Source organism: Idiotropiscis lumnitzeri, chromosome 12 (genome assembly GCF_059441095.1).
Source record: "Idiotropiscis lumnitzeri isolate Australia: NSW breed Sydney's pygmy pipehorse chromosome 12, RoL_Ilum_1.0, whole genome shotgun sequence".
Taxonomy (NCBI): Eukaryota; Metazoa; Chordata; class Actinopteri; order Syngnathiformes; family Syngnathidae; genus Idiotropiscis; species Idiotropiscis lumnitzeri.
The window spans coordinates 12,744,689-12,759,031 of record NC_142402.1 but is presented as its reverse complement, the minus strand read 5'-3'; the positions used below and the strand labels follow the sequence as shown (position 1 = coordinate 12,759,031).

The 14,343-nt window shown below is 40.8% G+C and overlaps 2 protein-coding genes across 2 annotated transcripts; one reads left to right on the top strand and one right to left on the bottom strand.

Moving 5' to 3' along the window:
* The first annotated feature begins 307 nt into the window (after positions 1-307).
* On the top strand, positions 308-6,840 carry LOC148325970 (relaxin-3 receptor 1-like). Its single transcript, XM_088310297.1, has 3 exons — positions 308-728; positions 2,568-3,011; positions 3,123-6,840. Exons 1-3 carry the CDS (start codon positions 516-518, stop codon positions 3,726-3,728), a joined length of 1,263 nt encoding a protein of 420 aa, XP_088166423.1. The 5' UTR covers positions 308-515; the 3' UTR covers positions 3,729-6,840.
* A 37-nt stretch (positions 6,841-6,877) lies between these two features.
* On the bottom strand, positions 6,878-14,315 carry sirt6 (sirtuin 6). The gene is made up of 8 exons (XM_088310302.1): positions 14,142-14,315; positions 13,689-13,816; positions 10,948-11,130; positions 10,158-10,217; positions 9,868-9,963; positions 9,702-9,782; positions 8,474-8,597; positions 6,878-8,265 (listed from the first exon to the last, which is right to left on the bottom strand). The coding sequence occupies exons 1-8, from the start codon at positions 14,205-14,207 to the stop codon at positions 7,960-7,962; spliced, it is 1,044 nt and encodes a 347-aa protein (XP_088166428.1). The 5' UTR covers positions 14,208-14,315; the 3' UTR covers positions 6,878-7,959.
* Positions 14,316-14,343: the final 28 nt, after the last annotated feature.

Below are 14,343 nucleotides of genomic sequence, written 5' to 3'. Positions count from 1 at the left end.
TTCACAGTCAGAACGGTCCTCTGAGGGAAACCATAATAACCATGTAGCCCGTCCACAAAAATGAGTTTGACACAAAACCCACCTGTGAATATTTTTGAACATATTTGTCTAGCAGTACGCCGTGAGATTTTCCTTCAATAAAATATGTACCTTAGCTCAATAAAGGTCGGCAAGCATGACTGAAACGTTCGAAATTCAGCCTCCTTGAGCATTGCGCCCCCACCTGACCAAAAGATGAACATGAGTGAATATAAAAGGCTTAGGATGGCGTGAGCATCACTCCTGCAGACAGGACAGAGGTGGCGATTGCAACACTTGTGATTACTCCAACAGTTAGGTTGTCACGAAATAATTACAGCCTTTCAGCTTTTAGCGATTTTATCCGAAATTACTCACTACACATACTCGCAATGGAAATTCATTCTGGCTCACTGCAACACACTTTGGAAATGAACCGTCCTAAAGGGGAGAAGGTGGGTGACAAGTTGCGTTAAAAGTGTCTCACCGACTGAGCCATGCAAAGCAACAGTAGCGCCGCGGATTCGACACCCGAGGGTGCGCTGAGCGCGTGTGGGGGAGAAGAGGACGAGCGCGAATTCTCCAAATTGGTCAACCCAAGCGGAGCGGGCTCCAACCTGGCAGCTTTGAACCTGTCCCTCAACTGCTGGCTCCACATTCTCTCCAAGGAATCTTCTGTGGATCTGCACGGAGACAGTGCCAACATGGCGGTAAGTGTGGCTCCAACATTGATTGAAAAATAAAAGAAAGTAAAAATAATCCATCTCGTAAATTAATTTTGTTGTGAAATGTTAAAAGAATTTGCTACTAGATGTTCAAGGTCACTTACAGATTGTGATCAGGCAAAAAGAGTGTATGAAAATATCACTGGGATTTTACCTGGTATATTTCTTTTTTTTTTTCCAAATGTGCAATCTCAATCAGATCTTGTTAAACTTGGTTTGATGTTATAATTCTAACTTGCACGGATATTTTTTTCAAATGGAAGATTTGTCACTAGTGCTGTCAAGCGATTAAACTTTGAACTGATTAATCGCAAAATAAAAAAATCAATAATTAATTGTGATTCATCCCATAATTCAACTATTATTTTGTGTGAAGCTTGTAACAGATATTTAATTGAATAATATTTTGGAATTAATGTAAAAGTAAATATATGTATATATGTAAAAATAAATAATAACAAATATGATGTATATATAAATTCATTTTGATCCTTGAATACGATCTAGACAGCGTCATTGCAGGCAATTTTCAAACAATTCTCAGTACATTTTGTTCTGCTCACAAGCACCACACTCTAGCAGTGTTGGTTAGCAAGACCCTGTGGCAACTTGATCATGGTGTTTTGTTGTAAGAGGATGTGCTAAAGATGTCCAGATGCAAATTATTTTTGAAGTCAACAAAACTGAGTTAAAATATCGAACCATTTTAAAAATTTGAAAATGAATCTCGAGAGTAAACGCTTTCATTTTGACAGTCCTAGCAAACACACACATACCTCCGCAAAATGGTCAGATTTACAAAATTGTCGTGAATGAGCTAGGTTCAGCGCACCATCGTTCACACATAAAAAACCAAGACCGACTGCACACTGAGCGACAATCACAGAAAAAATCATCTCAATTTTTGTGCCCAAGTAATTGGGCACCACAAGCCAACAAACGTGCGGAACCTGAAAAACCGCCATCCAGTTTGTGGTTTCGTGGCGACACATTTAATATACTGCACTATAATATTTTTTTATTGAATCACAAAAACTGGCGTGAACGTCAAGGAAGAAGCTGATGGCCACAAGGAAGCAAAAACCCGCAAGAGTAAGCAGAAAGCGGATATTTTGAGAGGCTGTCCATCGCTCCATACACTGACAACTGACGACTTTACACACTTCAGTCACAGCTGCAAGAAACGAGAAATATTCGGAGTGTGCATCTCTCCAAAAAAAAAGACGATTTGATACGTACCTTGATAAATGGAGTGAGATCCGATTGTAGGACGGTACATTTTGGTGTGGCAAAGTGGATCTTTTGAATCAAAACTGATTTTCCGTTCAAATGTGTTTCTGTTATACCCCTAAAGAATATAGTTGAGTATTATCATAAAACAATTTAGTGCAAGGGTGGACAAACTTTTTGATTGGCGGGCCACAATGGGTTCTAAAATTTGACAGAGGGGCTGGACCAGGAGCAGATGGATGGAGTCTTTCGGTAACCTCACCTCATCTGAGAGAAAAAAAATACATTTAATTTTAAACGAAAGTGAACAAAAGCATTACAACAAAATATCTGTCTTTGACACACCACAGTATTTAGAAAATAAAACATTCACAAGGCTTATTCATTTAATCTTTTTCAAGTTCGGCGGGCCGGATCAAAACTTTTATGTGGCCCACGGGCCGTAGTTTGCCCACGCCTGATTTAGTGTATTGACTTCATTAATGTGGTTTGACAGCGGCGTCTGGCCTGCTTGGACTGGATTTTTTATCTTCGGATATTGCGACACACACAATTAAGTTCAAATTGATTCACGTTAACCATTTGGTCCTGCAGGTGCGAGTCCTCATCGCTCTGGTCTACCTGGTGGTGTGTGTCCTGGGGCTTGTGGGTAACCTCCTGGCACTCTTCCTGCTTCACTTCCGCCGCCGAGGTCACCGACACTCCTCCATCGACTGTTTTGTGATGAGCCTGGCGCTGACTGACCTCCAGTTCGTCCTCACGTTGCCCTTCTGGGCCGTGGACACGGTCCTGGACTTCCGCTGGCCCTTCGGCAGGGTCATGTGCAAGATCGTGAGCTCGGTCACCACCATGAACATGTACGCCAGCGTCTTCTTCCTCACCGCCATGAGCGTGACCCGCTACCACTCGCTGGTCACTTCTCTGAAGATCGCCAGCCCGAGTACGGCGGCTGCTCGAGCCAAGTGGGCCAGTTTGGCTATTTGGGTGGTCTCGCTGGTGGCCACGTTGCCTCATTCCATCTACTCCACCACAGTTCAGGTTTGTTGTCATTAAGCATCAGAGGTGGTGAAAGTACTCACTGGTTTGTCACTTTTCGTTTGTACAAAAACTGTTATTTGGATTTAGGTCACCAAACTGTTGTGTTCACAGGTGTCTGCTGACGATGAGCTCTGCCTTGTGAGGTTCTCCGAATCAGATTCTGGTCACTTGGATCCTCAAATGCTCCTTGGGCTCTACCAATTGCAAAAAGTGCTTCTGGGATTTATCTTTCCTTTGATAATTATCAGCGTGTGCTACCTCCTCCTCCTGAGGTTCATCCTGAGCCAGCGAGTGGTGGGCAGCGTCATCGGCGGGGCTGTCGCAGAGAGGTCCGAATGCGAGCGAGGTCGTCATCGCCGTCGCTCCAAAGTCACCCGCTCCATCACCATCGTCGTTCTGTCCTTCTTCATCTGCTGGTTGCCCAATCAGGCTCTGACGCTGTGGGGCGTGTTGATCAAGTTGGACCTGGTGCCCTTCAGCAAAGCCTTCTACAACGCGCAGGCCTACGCCTTCCCCCTGACCGTGTGCCTGGCCCAGGCAAACAGCTGCCTCAACCCAGTCCTCTACTGCCTCATCCGCCAGGAATATCGCACCGGACTCAAAGGGCTTCTGCTCCGAGTGTCAATGCCGATCCAAAACATTTTCAATCACGCCCTAAGAGGGAGGAGAGGAGAAGTAGCACCCACCAGCTTGGTCACGATACACAAAGACATGTGATTTTATGGGTTTATTCGAAAGGGAATACAACAAAGCCCACCTATTCGCAAGTGATCTGATCTGTAAATCGTGAAAAACTGCGAGGCCCCATCTTGATTTTTTTTATTTTTATTATTCTAATAAGTGCCAACATTAATAATACAAAAACGTAAATATAGCACAAACTGTGATGCCAAAACTTGCGTACAATTTCAAATTAATCTTGCATTGCCCTTAAAAATAAATGACTTAGAGATGATTTGATTAAGAAAATAAAATACACGGGACGCTCATGTGTTGGAGAGCGAAAATTCTCTGTATCTTCCGCTAACAACCCGGGTTGAATTGAGCTCCTCCCCAACATACAAGGGTTTCAGTCTCTTAGTTGAGCTGTATCATTTCATCATCCTTCTGAGACACCAATTTCTACTTTCCTATTTGCAAAGTATTGGCAGCATCCAGAAATGCTGCAAATAGGACAAATCTGCGAGAAATCGGCGACAAAGTACTTTTTTTCTGTTATCCAAGGAAATAGTATGACTAAATGAAGCTCCTCCTCTTACTTCAACACCAAGATGCTACAAGTTGATAGATATTGAAGTGCAAATAGGCGGGGCTTGTTGCAATGGTTGTTTTCTGCATAAAATCAATTTGAACTTTCAAAGAGGACATATAGTCTTTTGGACATCGATTTTTGAGTTGCTATGCACATTTCACCAGAGTTCTGGTTAAACAAGTGCAGGTATAATCTTAATCAAACAATGCAATCATATTTTCTTTTTCCTCAGGCCAATCCAGAAAAACGCACAAAGATGGTTGAATGTCATTGTTTTTTTCCTCTCAATTGTCCACACATGCACTCCTGATGAAAATGGCATTTTACGGTGCTTTTAACACTTAGATGTGTGACTTGCAGTCTGACTTCATTCATTTTCCTCAAGCATAATGGACTGCAGGCTAGAGATGGTTAGTCACATCAGTGTGTTTGTGTGCGTGTGTGACGCAGGGATTTTGTTCTGTGAAAACATACAGCTTCTATATAGTTACTGTGGCATTAAATAAACGCACGTGACAGGAGTGCTGTGACGAAAAACGATCACGCCAAATGATGAAAGAGGAAGAAAAAAAAAAAGCGCCGTCTGTTGCATTTCAAACCATTTTGCCCTTTTGCAACCTTTCATGTCTCAACGTGGATAATCATCTATAGCTGCCCACAGATAGAGGTTGACATGTAAATACCATCTCGACACACACCACCGCCACCTGTTCTTTCATTGTGGTAACTATGACAGTAATTACCTTGCCAAATTGCATCCGCCACGACTGTAAATGAGGTCACACAGAAAGTGGATATAAAAAGTCCACACATCCCCATGTCAAAAAGATTTTTTTTTTTTCACCATGATGAATTACTTCAAAACCGTTTGCACCATTAATGTGACCTACAATTTGTACAACCCAATTGAAAAAAAAATATCTGTGGATAGGCAAAGTAAAATAAATAAATAAATAAATAAAACAATGATTGCAATAGTGTGCACACGCTTTTATAAATGGGGATGTGGCTGCTTTCAGAATTAACCTGTCACTTTCAAACTTCAGTGAAATGGGTGTCAGCACACACTTGCAATCATTTAAATGCCTCTGATTAACCCCCCAAAAAGTTCAGCTCTTCTAGAAGGCTTTTCCTGACAATTTCTATTGTTGAATTTTGAATTATCAATGGTTAAAAAAAAAAAAAAAGGTTAGCAAAGAATTATCTTGTCTCAATTTTCTATAGACTGGCAGACTTTTTTTAATTCTTTTTTTTTTTATCCTTTCTATCGCCTGCTCATGCATTCAGAGAGCTACATCGTGCAGAAAACCACACGAGGAAATGCAAATCTCACCCCTATACATGTCAATTTATTGCCAAGTTGAACAGGTCAGAGGCAGACGAGAGAATTTCCCAGCAGGCTTTTGAAAATGATTGGCCACTGAGGCACAGACTGTCAATCACGCCAGAACGATGAGAGAAACATATGATCTTTCTTTGCATCCTGAGCAGCAAAGCGGCCTATTTGGCCTTGACGATGACTTGCATTTTTAAAATCAAATATGCTTTTTTTTGTGCCCCAGGGACGTCATTTGCAATCAGCTATGTACATGAAATGTAAAACAGTCACTCGGGCAACAATCACTTGAAGGCAAAAAGCAAACTTCTCACTCTACGTGAGTCAAACACACTGAATTGCCACTATAGCGAGACAGGAAGGAAGGCACAGTAACGATAATGCAATGTTAAGGAGGGGCTTGCGATTAAAAAAAAAATTAATAAAAAAAGACTCACATTTTGGAGATGAACTGAACTGTACTTATTAAGCACTTCAGAAATAAAATAAAAAGTGGTACTGAGAAACAATTCTGAAAAGTTGGATTCGGAAAGAAATAAAATCGGGAAAAAAATCGGAAAAGTGGGATTTAACAAAAATCTCAAAAGTGGGACAAAGAAAAAATTCTGAAAAGTGGGACAAAGAAAAATTTCAGCGGCATACGACGATAACGATAAAAGTGCGCAACTCTGGTCGTGTTTTAGATATCTGCCTCCTTCAGCACACCTGATTCAAATGATCAGGATCGCTATCTGGCTTCTCAGAGTTTACTGATGAGCTGATTATGAATCAGGTGTGTTGTAGGGGGGGAAACATCTAAAACTTGCTGGATCGGGGCCCTCAAGGACCAGAGTTGGTCATTTGCGACTCCGCGTGCGCACGAGTGAGAAAGGGCCAATTGTGGGCGTCACGCAGCGACTACAATTTGAACTTTTATTGATTCCTCCTTTCTGTGCATGCTCAATTAGAGCTGATCAATTTTTGTTCTCGCATCCACGCTGTGTGTTCCGCTTTCAACTTTTCTTCAGTAGAGCAGGGGGCTAAACTCTGCGGCGAGTTTTCTGACCTTTCTGGCTCAACTCAGCATCATCTATTCGGCAACGCACGGCTAGCAAAGCCTTCACAAATATGAGAAACGCCGCCTCAGCACTTCACAGAGCGGGAGTTGCTACATGTTTAATGAGCAGTGGTTGTCTCTTTGCAGATTACTGAAAATTCTGATGTCCTGGACAGAATACTAACTCTGATGCACAGACTTATCTGCTGAGTGATGAAACATAGAGGGCAAAATTAAAAATGAAAAATCAATAAGGTGCAGACACCTCATTGTATTTTATTAAAAGCTATATTTATAACCACTACATTTTTTTTGCATCCCAGTGTGGCTTCATAGCACATGACTAAAAAAAAATAAATAAATTTAAAAAATTAAAAAAAAAAAAAAAAAACAGAAACACAAAATGCCACCATTTTAAGTCGTTCTGATTAACCCAGAATAAAGACAACATGTTCTGGTAGAGTTTTCTTGACATTTTTTTTTGCTTTCTAGCAGTTGTGTGCTAACACTGGCTGCTATTTGAAAACGTTTATAATTCACCCCACCTTGACGAAGGCCGAAGTTTCTGCGAAAGAATAACAGACCCACAGCATGCTGCTGCCAGCATCATGCTTTAAAGTGGGTATTGTGTTCGTTTGGTGATGAGCAGTGACACATATTTTACTGAATGGCCAGAAACACACATTTTCCCGGATGTGTATAGAAAATTTCAAGTGTGTTTTTTGTCTTTATAAGACAAGACTTCCAACTTGCCCCATAGCCCACAAATATGGAGAAAACAGGAAATTATTTGCATACTTGCCAAAAATTCCTGCACCTCCTTCACAGTTGCCCTCTTGGCAACATCCTTGACCAATTTTGTTCTGGTCTTATCATCCATTTTGGAGAGTCATCCAGTCCAGTAATGTGACTGTTGTGCTGACGCACATTTTACATGAGGGTGTGCACAGTTATGCAACCACATTATTTATAGTTTATATTTTCGCTTTATGACTTTTTTTTTTTTTTTTTAATAAAGTTGTACAGGTTAGGTCAAATTAGAGTTGGAAATACTTTTGAAACAACTATTCTTGGACTCATTTTTTTTTTTATGCATCACAAAAATCTGGCATTTGACCTTGCGTGATCCAGTGTGACAATATGTGAGGCTTTAAGATGAGGACTCTTTTGGTGGTGTTGAGACAGGGAAGAGTGGATGGCAACAAAGTACTGTAAATTCCAGTGGGCAAAAAGAGGTAGCAGAACTTTAATCCTTTGTGATCAAACTCGTAAAAAGTAAGTTTCTAGAGCCAGGAGTCATTTTTAACGAGGACAGCACCTGAGGCTATTTGTCTTCTTTTATCCCCACTGGAGGATCTTTCCTCTCCTTCTTTACTGTGACAGTCTTTTCTTTGATGTTGTCACCGTCTGCGACTCGTTTCTTCTCCTCTTTAACGAGCTCACTTTTGACCTTCACATCCGCAATGAGAGGGCGCGTGGGCTTAATGTCGGTGGCACCCTCAGGTGCAGTGGTGGCGCTCTCGCACACAGTTGGCCCTTCCCATTTCGGGATGTCCAACCCCAGGTGTTCCATGAGCTGCTTCATGACATCGTCCACATAGCCGTTGATACGCACGTGTGCATGCTTGTCCTGCAAAACATCAAGTTAGAGCAAACATTGGCAAAAATGATCAAGTGGAAACAAACAGTTGGCCCCAAAACATCAACTTCCTCCAAATTCAATCAGCAAACGCCATGGAGGTCCTGGTTGTGTAAAGGATCATCTCTAGTGGGTTTTTGATTTCAATCTAGTGTATTTTGGGCAAAGAGTGCGCAAGAGCTGCAGGAGTGAAACGTACATGCTTAGTAGGCTGCAAGTTGACAATAACCACTTTCCCGCCTTTGCGCTTGGTGACAAGTGGAAGGTCCCCGCTGGGTTTTATCTGCATGGAGGTGCCCAGCGTCAGTGCCAAGTCGGCATGTCTAATGGATACAGAGGAGAACAGATCCAAGTGAAAACGTGATCTTTATCATGACATAACGGCTGTGTTTGGACCTTGTTGCATGAAGATGTGGAAAAATACACATTTGGCTTTTGTGAAATTGCTGGAGCACGAGTCACCATCTGGTAGTTAAGCATGTAATAAAGTGGAACAAACAATCCGTTCACAGTTCCTCACCCACTTTTGTAGACATTTTTTTTGCCTGGATAAAAGGGTGAATATTGACTCTGGGCTGCCAAATGGGGACATTAACGGACACTGATGTATCAATTAAACCCAAAGAAGGTTTTTAGAGTGGTGAAAGGTCAGGGCTAGGAAAGCCTTCTCTGCTGGCCTAAGCATCAACATTTAGAAACTGACTTCCATTATTTACTCCATGAAATTGTAATGATTTATTCCTAACGTTTAACTTAATTTTATTCTGTACATGCACAGTTTTTAGCGTATATGATATGAGCCTCTAATGTGCTGCTATGCAATCTAATCTGCCTTCGGCCTTCAGAACCACAAGTTCTTGCCGATTAAATTTAAATCACCAGAGAGGAGTGTCGTTAAAAAAAAAAAAAAAAGTGGTCAAATTTGAATGATCAAAAATAAACAAATACAACTCACCAAGTAAATAAATTGAGGCTTAAAAAATTTGTTGTGTCTACTTTCGAACGCTGCGGGCATGCCCACTCAAGGCGCTGACACAATGGCCCGTTCAACTTTCACAACTGGGATCTAAAAAAAAAAAAAAAAATTACTTTAAATAATTAAGTATTTAAATAAAATTAAAAAAAAAAAGGTTTACTTTTTAAAAAAACAAATTAGAACTGCTCCAAATGATGTACTACATGTGGCACATATGCTGTTATTGTATGGGCATATACGCTATATGAGCTGCTATCTTGTGATTTTGCATCACATTGATGGCTTCTATGATTGCAATGTGAAAATAGTAATAAGAGCTAGATTAAATGAGGTACATATCAACTAAAGGCTCAGGTACCAAATTCATGGCCTGGTACTAGGTTATTACATACGCAGGTATTTGCTACAATGTTGTATGACAGCATCACATGAACAAGTAACCAAACTCGACCTGCTTGCATTGTCTGCTTTGTTCAGATCTCTGTCAGGAAGCGCGTCCTCCCAGTCCAGAATAGTGCTGATCAACTTCCCTCTGTTTTCATGAAAATCACACAAGACGGGCTGTTGAACAAGTGGACTTTTTCATTTGCAACACTGCACGCGTGTCAATGTTTAACCTGCAGGCTCGGAGTCCTCTGGAGCGCACCACATCGCAGTAACGTCCGGTTGGTTTGAGGCCCATCACGCCAATCACCTTTTCCCTGACAAACTGCCTGGGAAAACACACCACCTCACTTTGTCTCGTAATAGCCTTTTTATGCCGTTGCTTCAGTGGTTACCCAAGAATTTATTTTAATGTGCACGGAAACCACTTATCAACAAAGATAATTAGTTATGCAGCACGAACAATCAAATTAAATTGCCCCAAAAAAAGACAAGAATCAAATACCTTTGTGTGCGCACATACCTGCAACACTTCTCGCACTCCTCCACAAACATGTTTCCATGAAGCTCTGACAACAAGTCCCTGTCAAGGCCAGAGACAACACGTCCTTAGCTCTCAGTGTGTACATTTCACATGCCAACTCTTGAGAACAAGTACAGAACGGCCGGCCGGGCTCCTTCATGAATATTCTGTGCGTTGCTAGGATTGATTTCTGCGCTCTGTCCAAGCCAATGGCTGCCTCCTTTCTGTTCTTGCTGTATGCTCGTGATTAGAAAAGGTGGAGCAAAACAAACTGGAGGGAGAAGGAGATGTATGGAACTGCTCCCAGGCACAGCAGGTCTTCCATTGAAGGCTGAACGCTCGGATTGAATAGAAAATTGCATTTGCTGCTTGAGGTCAATGCATGGCAATGGAATACAAGTTGGAAATAATTTTTTTTTCCCCAGAAGTGTTCCATGCAGACTTTTTTGGGGTGTTGTTTGAGCAGTGAAAAAAATAACATTTCTATCTTCATCACCGTGTGGATTTTAAACCTAAATTTAAGCGGAACACCTCCCAGCAAGATTAGTGAGTGATTGGAAATACCGGTTTGACAATGTTTAATGATTTTATGTCAACAGGCTCCACTAGCATTTTTTTTAAATTAACTTTTTAATATTAAGTTAAATATTGTTATATATATTCAGGTTTTTTTTCCATACGTGTTTTTTTTTTTTTTTTAAATGCCATTGTAAACCAAGGACCCCCAGGTGACCACTACAATTCAACAGTCTGCTTTCAGGAGAACGAAAAAAAAAATGTATTAAGTCACCTTGGAAAGCCGGATCGCACATGGAGGCCGTCCACATTTTGGCTGATGAGATACTTGAGGTAACCGGCCCTCTGGAGTCCCAGCAGGGCCATGTGAGTAAGGCTAGGTCGGGCCTCTTCAAATGTTGTCTCAAAGTGAGGCGTCTCTCCCTTTTCCTCCAAGGTCCACACACCCTTTGGACCCCTAAAAGAAAATAATATGCTAATATGATGGCCACAAAAAATGAGAGTTCAGTGAACCAGCACTCCGGTCGACACCAGTCGTCAACAGTGAAAATCTGCGAGTAGAAGTCCCCCCTCCTCAAAAAAAAAAGGTTAATGCATGTGGATGCCACACGATGCCGGCAACGCACTTTTGTCGAAACGAAGCTCCTCAACTCACAAAAGGAACAAAATCAGACAAAGAAAACATACTCAGTAGATTCCGTTTTTTAACTTCTCAACTTTTCTTTCCTAGCCAGGCAAAATGACCCAGAAGCACTTGGAGGAAAGGATGTTTCCATTCTAAAAATTCTTCGGAAAAGCATCTCAATGGAATCTTTAACCCTCCTAACTAAGCTCGACAAAAGGAAATGAGATGTTTGCGACCCAAAAACCTTTACGGCAGCTATATTTAAAGCAACAGGGTTCATGTGCTCTATGCAAAGACGCTAGTGAGGAAAAAAAGCAAGAGAAGAAAATATTTTTGTCTTTTTCTTTTTTTTTTTTAACTACATCTAGAAAAAAACGCTGGTGGCAATGAATTGCCACAAACTAAAGTTTAGGCCAGAGTCCCGAGGGAAAACCCGTACGCACAGGGAGAAGATGCGCCACACGGATCTAAGGTGAGATCCAAACCCAGGATTCCTCAACCGCGAGGCAGATGTGCTAACCACTAACACTGTGCTGCCCAAAATGTAACCATATATTAAAATAAATGATCACAAAATAATGCTATGACACATGGAGTCATAAATAAATCAAACAAGGCTAATGGAAGAAAAAACATGGATATATCTATATTTGGCTATAGTATATTTTTTCTCATCCCTTGTCAGTAGTAGTAATAGTAGAGCACGTATCAACTGAGGATTTTATACATTAACATGCCCCACGGGCTCTCATTTATCACAAAACTTATCTTCATGCGCCAGAAAGGAGAATTCATCATGTGAATCCTCACAAGACAACCATTTGAAGTTCAACAGCCCATCACTCTCTCTCTCTTTCGCTCTTTTAAAATCATAAGAGACATGATTTATGACTTCTTATCGCCATGAGGGTTGATGCCGCAGGATGTGAGGGCCACATTCGCATCATTTGGAACTTTAGTCAGAGGAAGTGCAAAGGCTGTGAAATTGCTTCTTAGCACAGCTGCAGTGTTCGATTGCATTTGAGCATGTGTCAGCAACAACAGACCAAGTTAAAATTAGAAGGCCTAATGTGGAGATACTACATAAGGTGTTGCTTTAATGATGTTGCTGTCCAAGGTCGAACTGACTAGCAGACAAATCAAATATTAGACATATTTCCAGGAGGACTAGCAGTAATGCTGGATGACAATTGGAAACATGAGCGAATAAGTTCAGAAAGGTAATGTTTCCAGGCAAACCTGAAAGTTTAAAAAAAATAAAATACTGTGGTGACGCGAAACATATTGAACTGATCACAAATTATGTACTTTCTTATCATTAGTTGAGCATGGCTTGAACATCTACTGCCATCTTCTGATCAAACTGTGGAACTACAAGAGGAAAATAAAATTAAAGTTAGCCAAGAGTCTATTCATGGCACATAATCTAAACATTATAAACACTATAAACACTTACAATTTAGTTTCAGAGGTATTATGCACTATTTATAAGATTAGTTTGGTATTAATTTTCTTTGAATTACATTATTTTGACACCTTTTTGGCAAGTTAAATTGTGACTCAATTACGTCTGACACAAACAATCATAAAACACTACAATATATGTTAGTGTGATAAATGATGTTGTTTTTGAAAGCACCAACGTTCAAAAACGGATTTTGCAATTTTTTGGGGGCTTTTTGTGGGGTTTCCAATAAAAATAATAATCCTGAATCTAGACTTTGCTACGATTAAGTAAATAAATACATAAATTATCACAATAACCCAATTCAATTGTATTGTATAATACCATAATATAATCAAAAATAAACTTTTAACTCTGTCGAATAAATAAATGAGCGTGCGCGGCAGTATCTCCGTTGGAGTGTTGAGATGCAAGTCCCCTACATGACTCCTGTAGAGGTGCCCTTGAGCATGGCACCAGAACCACATCAAAATCAGGGACGTCCAAACAACAGACCGGCAGTAAAAAAAAAAAGCAGACGGGTGGGATTATAGCCAGTATAAATCAATTAAATAAAAAATTATAAAGACTGCACAGCAGTTCCACCAGCAAATAGTCAAAAGATATCGGCAATTTTTTCTGTGTGTTATTGATGCATCTCAGCCGAGACATTCTAAATCAAACCACAACTGAAGTGTGGAAGGGTTTTGAATTAAAGGTAGACATAATGTACTTTGCCAGGACAAGTTCCAGCTCCCTGCAGCCTTGAACTTGATAAGCGGAATGGAAAATGGTGAGAAGATAGATCATGAAAGCATTTCATGCTCTCAGGGAGAGGTGGAGAAATCCTCCCTGGGTTGTGTCAGTTATATTTGCATTGCAAATGCAAAAATGGAGTCAAGGAATGTCAATGTGAAACACGAAAGCTACCGTGAGTATTTCTTACCTGAAGTCAGGGATGCCAGCTGATGTGCTGATTCCTGCTCCAGAGTGCACGACCATGTACTTGGACTCTTTAACCAGTTTAGCAAGGGTTGCCACCTTTTCTTTCAGCTCTTCGGGGCTATCAAATGCCTGTATCATCATATCACTTTGGTTAATAAGAATTTTGCATCTGGCATTCATTATAAGCATCTCTAATAGCACCAGGCGCCTGGATTCACGTTGACAGTGAAAACTATCAAGTCGTACTACAATGTATTTGCAATCAGATGACACAATCGGCACAAAATGTAAGTTGATTTCTTAGGTTTTTGTTATTTTTAAATGAAAATCTAGAGTTTTAGTTCAAATGGTTCATTCAACACAAAGTCTAGCTTATACCCACAAGTAGCAGCTAACCTAATAGCGAAAGCTTGTGATAAAGCGAACAACCTGTCCCAGTGTAGTTTTATATTACCTCTGGAAGTCCGCACACACCCTTGTCTGCATATGGCGAAAGCCCAGCCGCATAATTAACAGACATTGCCGTTGTTTCTTCGGTAAAATAAATAAAAAATTCGAAAGCAGCCAGGAAGAAAAGCCGAATCCTAAGCGACTGTAGTCTTTGTTGACGTCATAACTCCGCGTCCAAAGAGGCGCTTTCAATGATACAGGAAAAA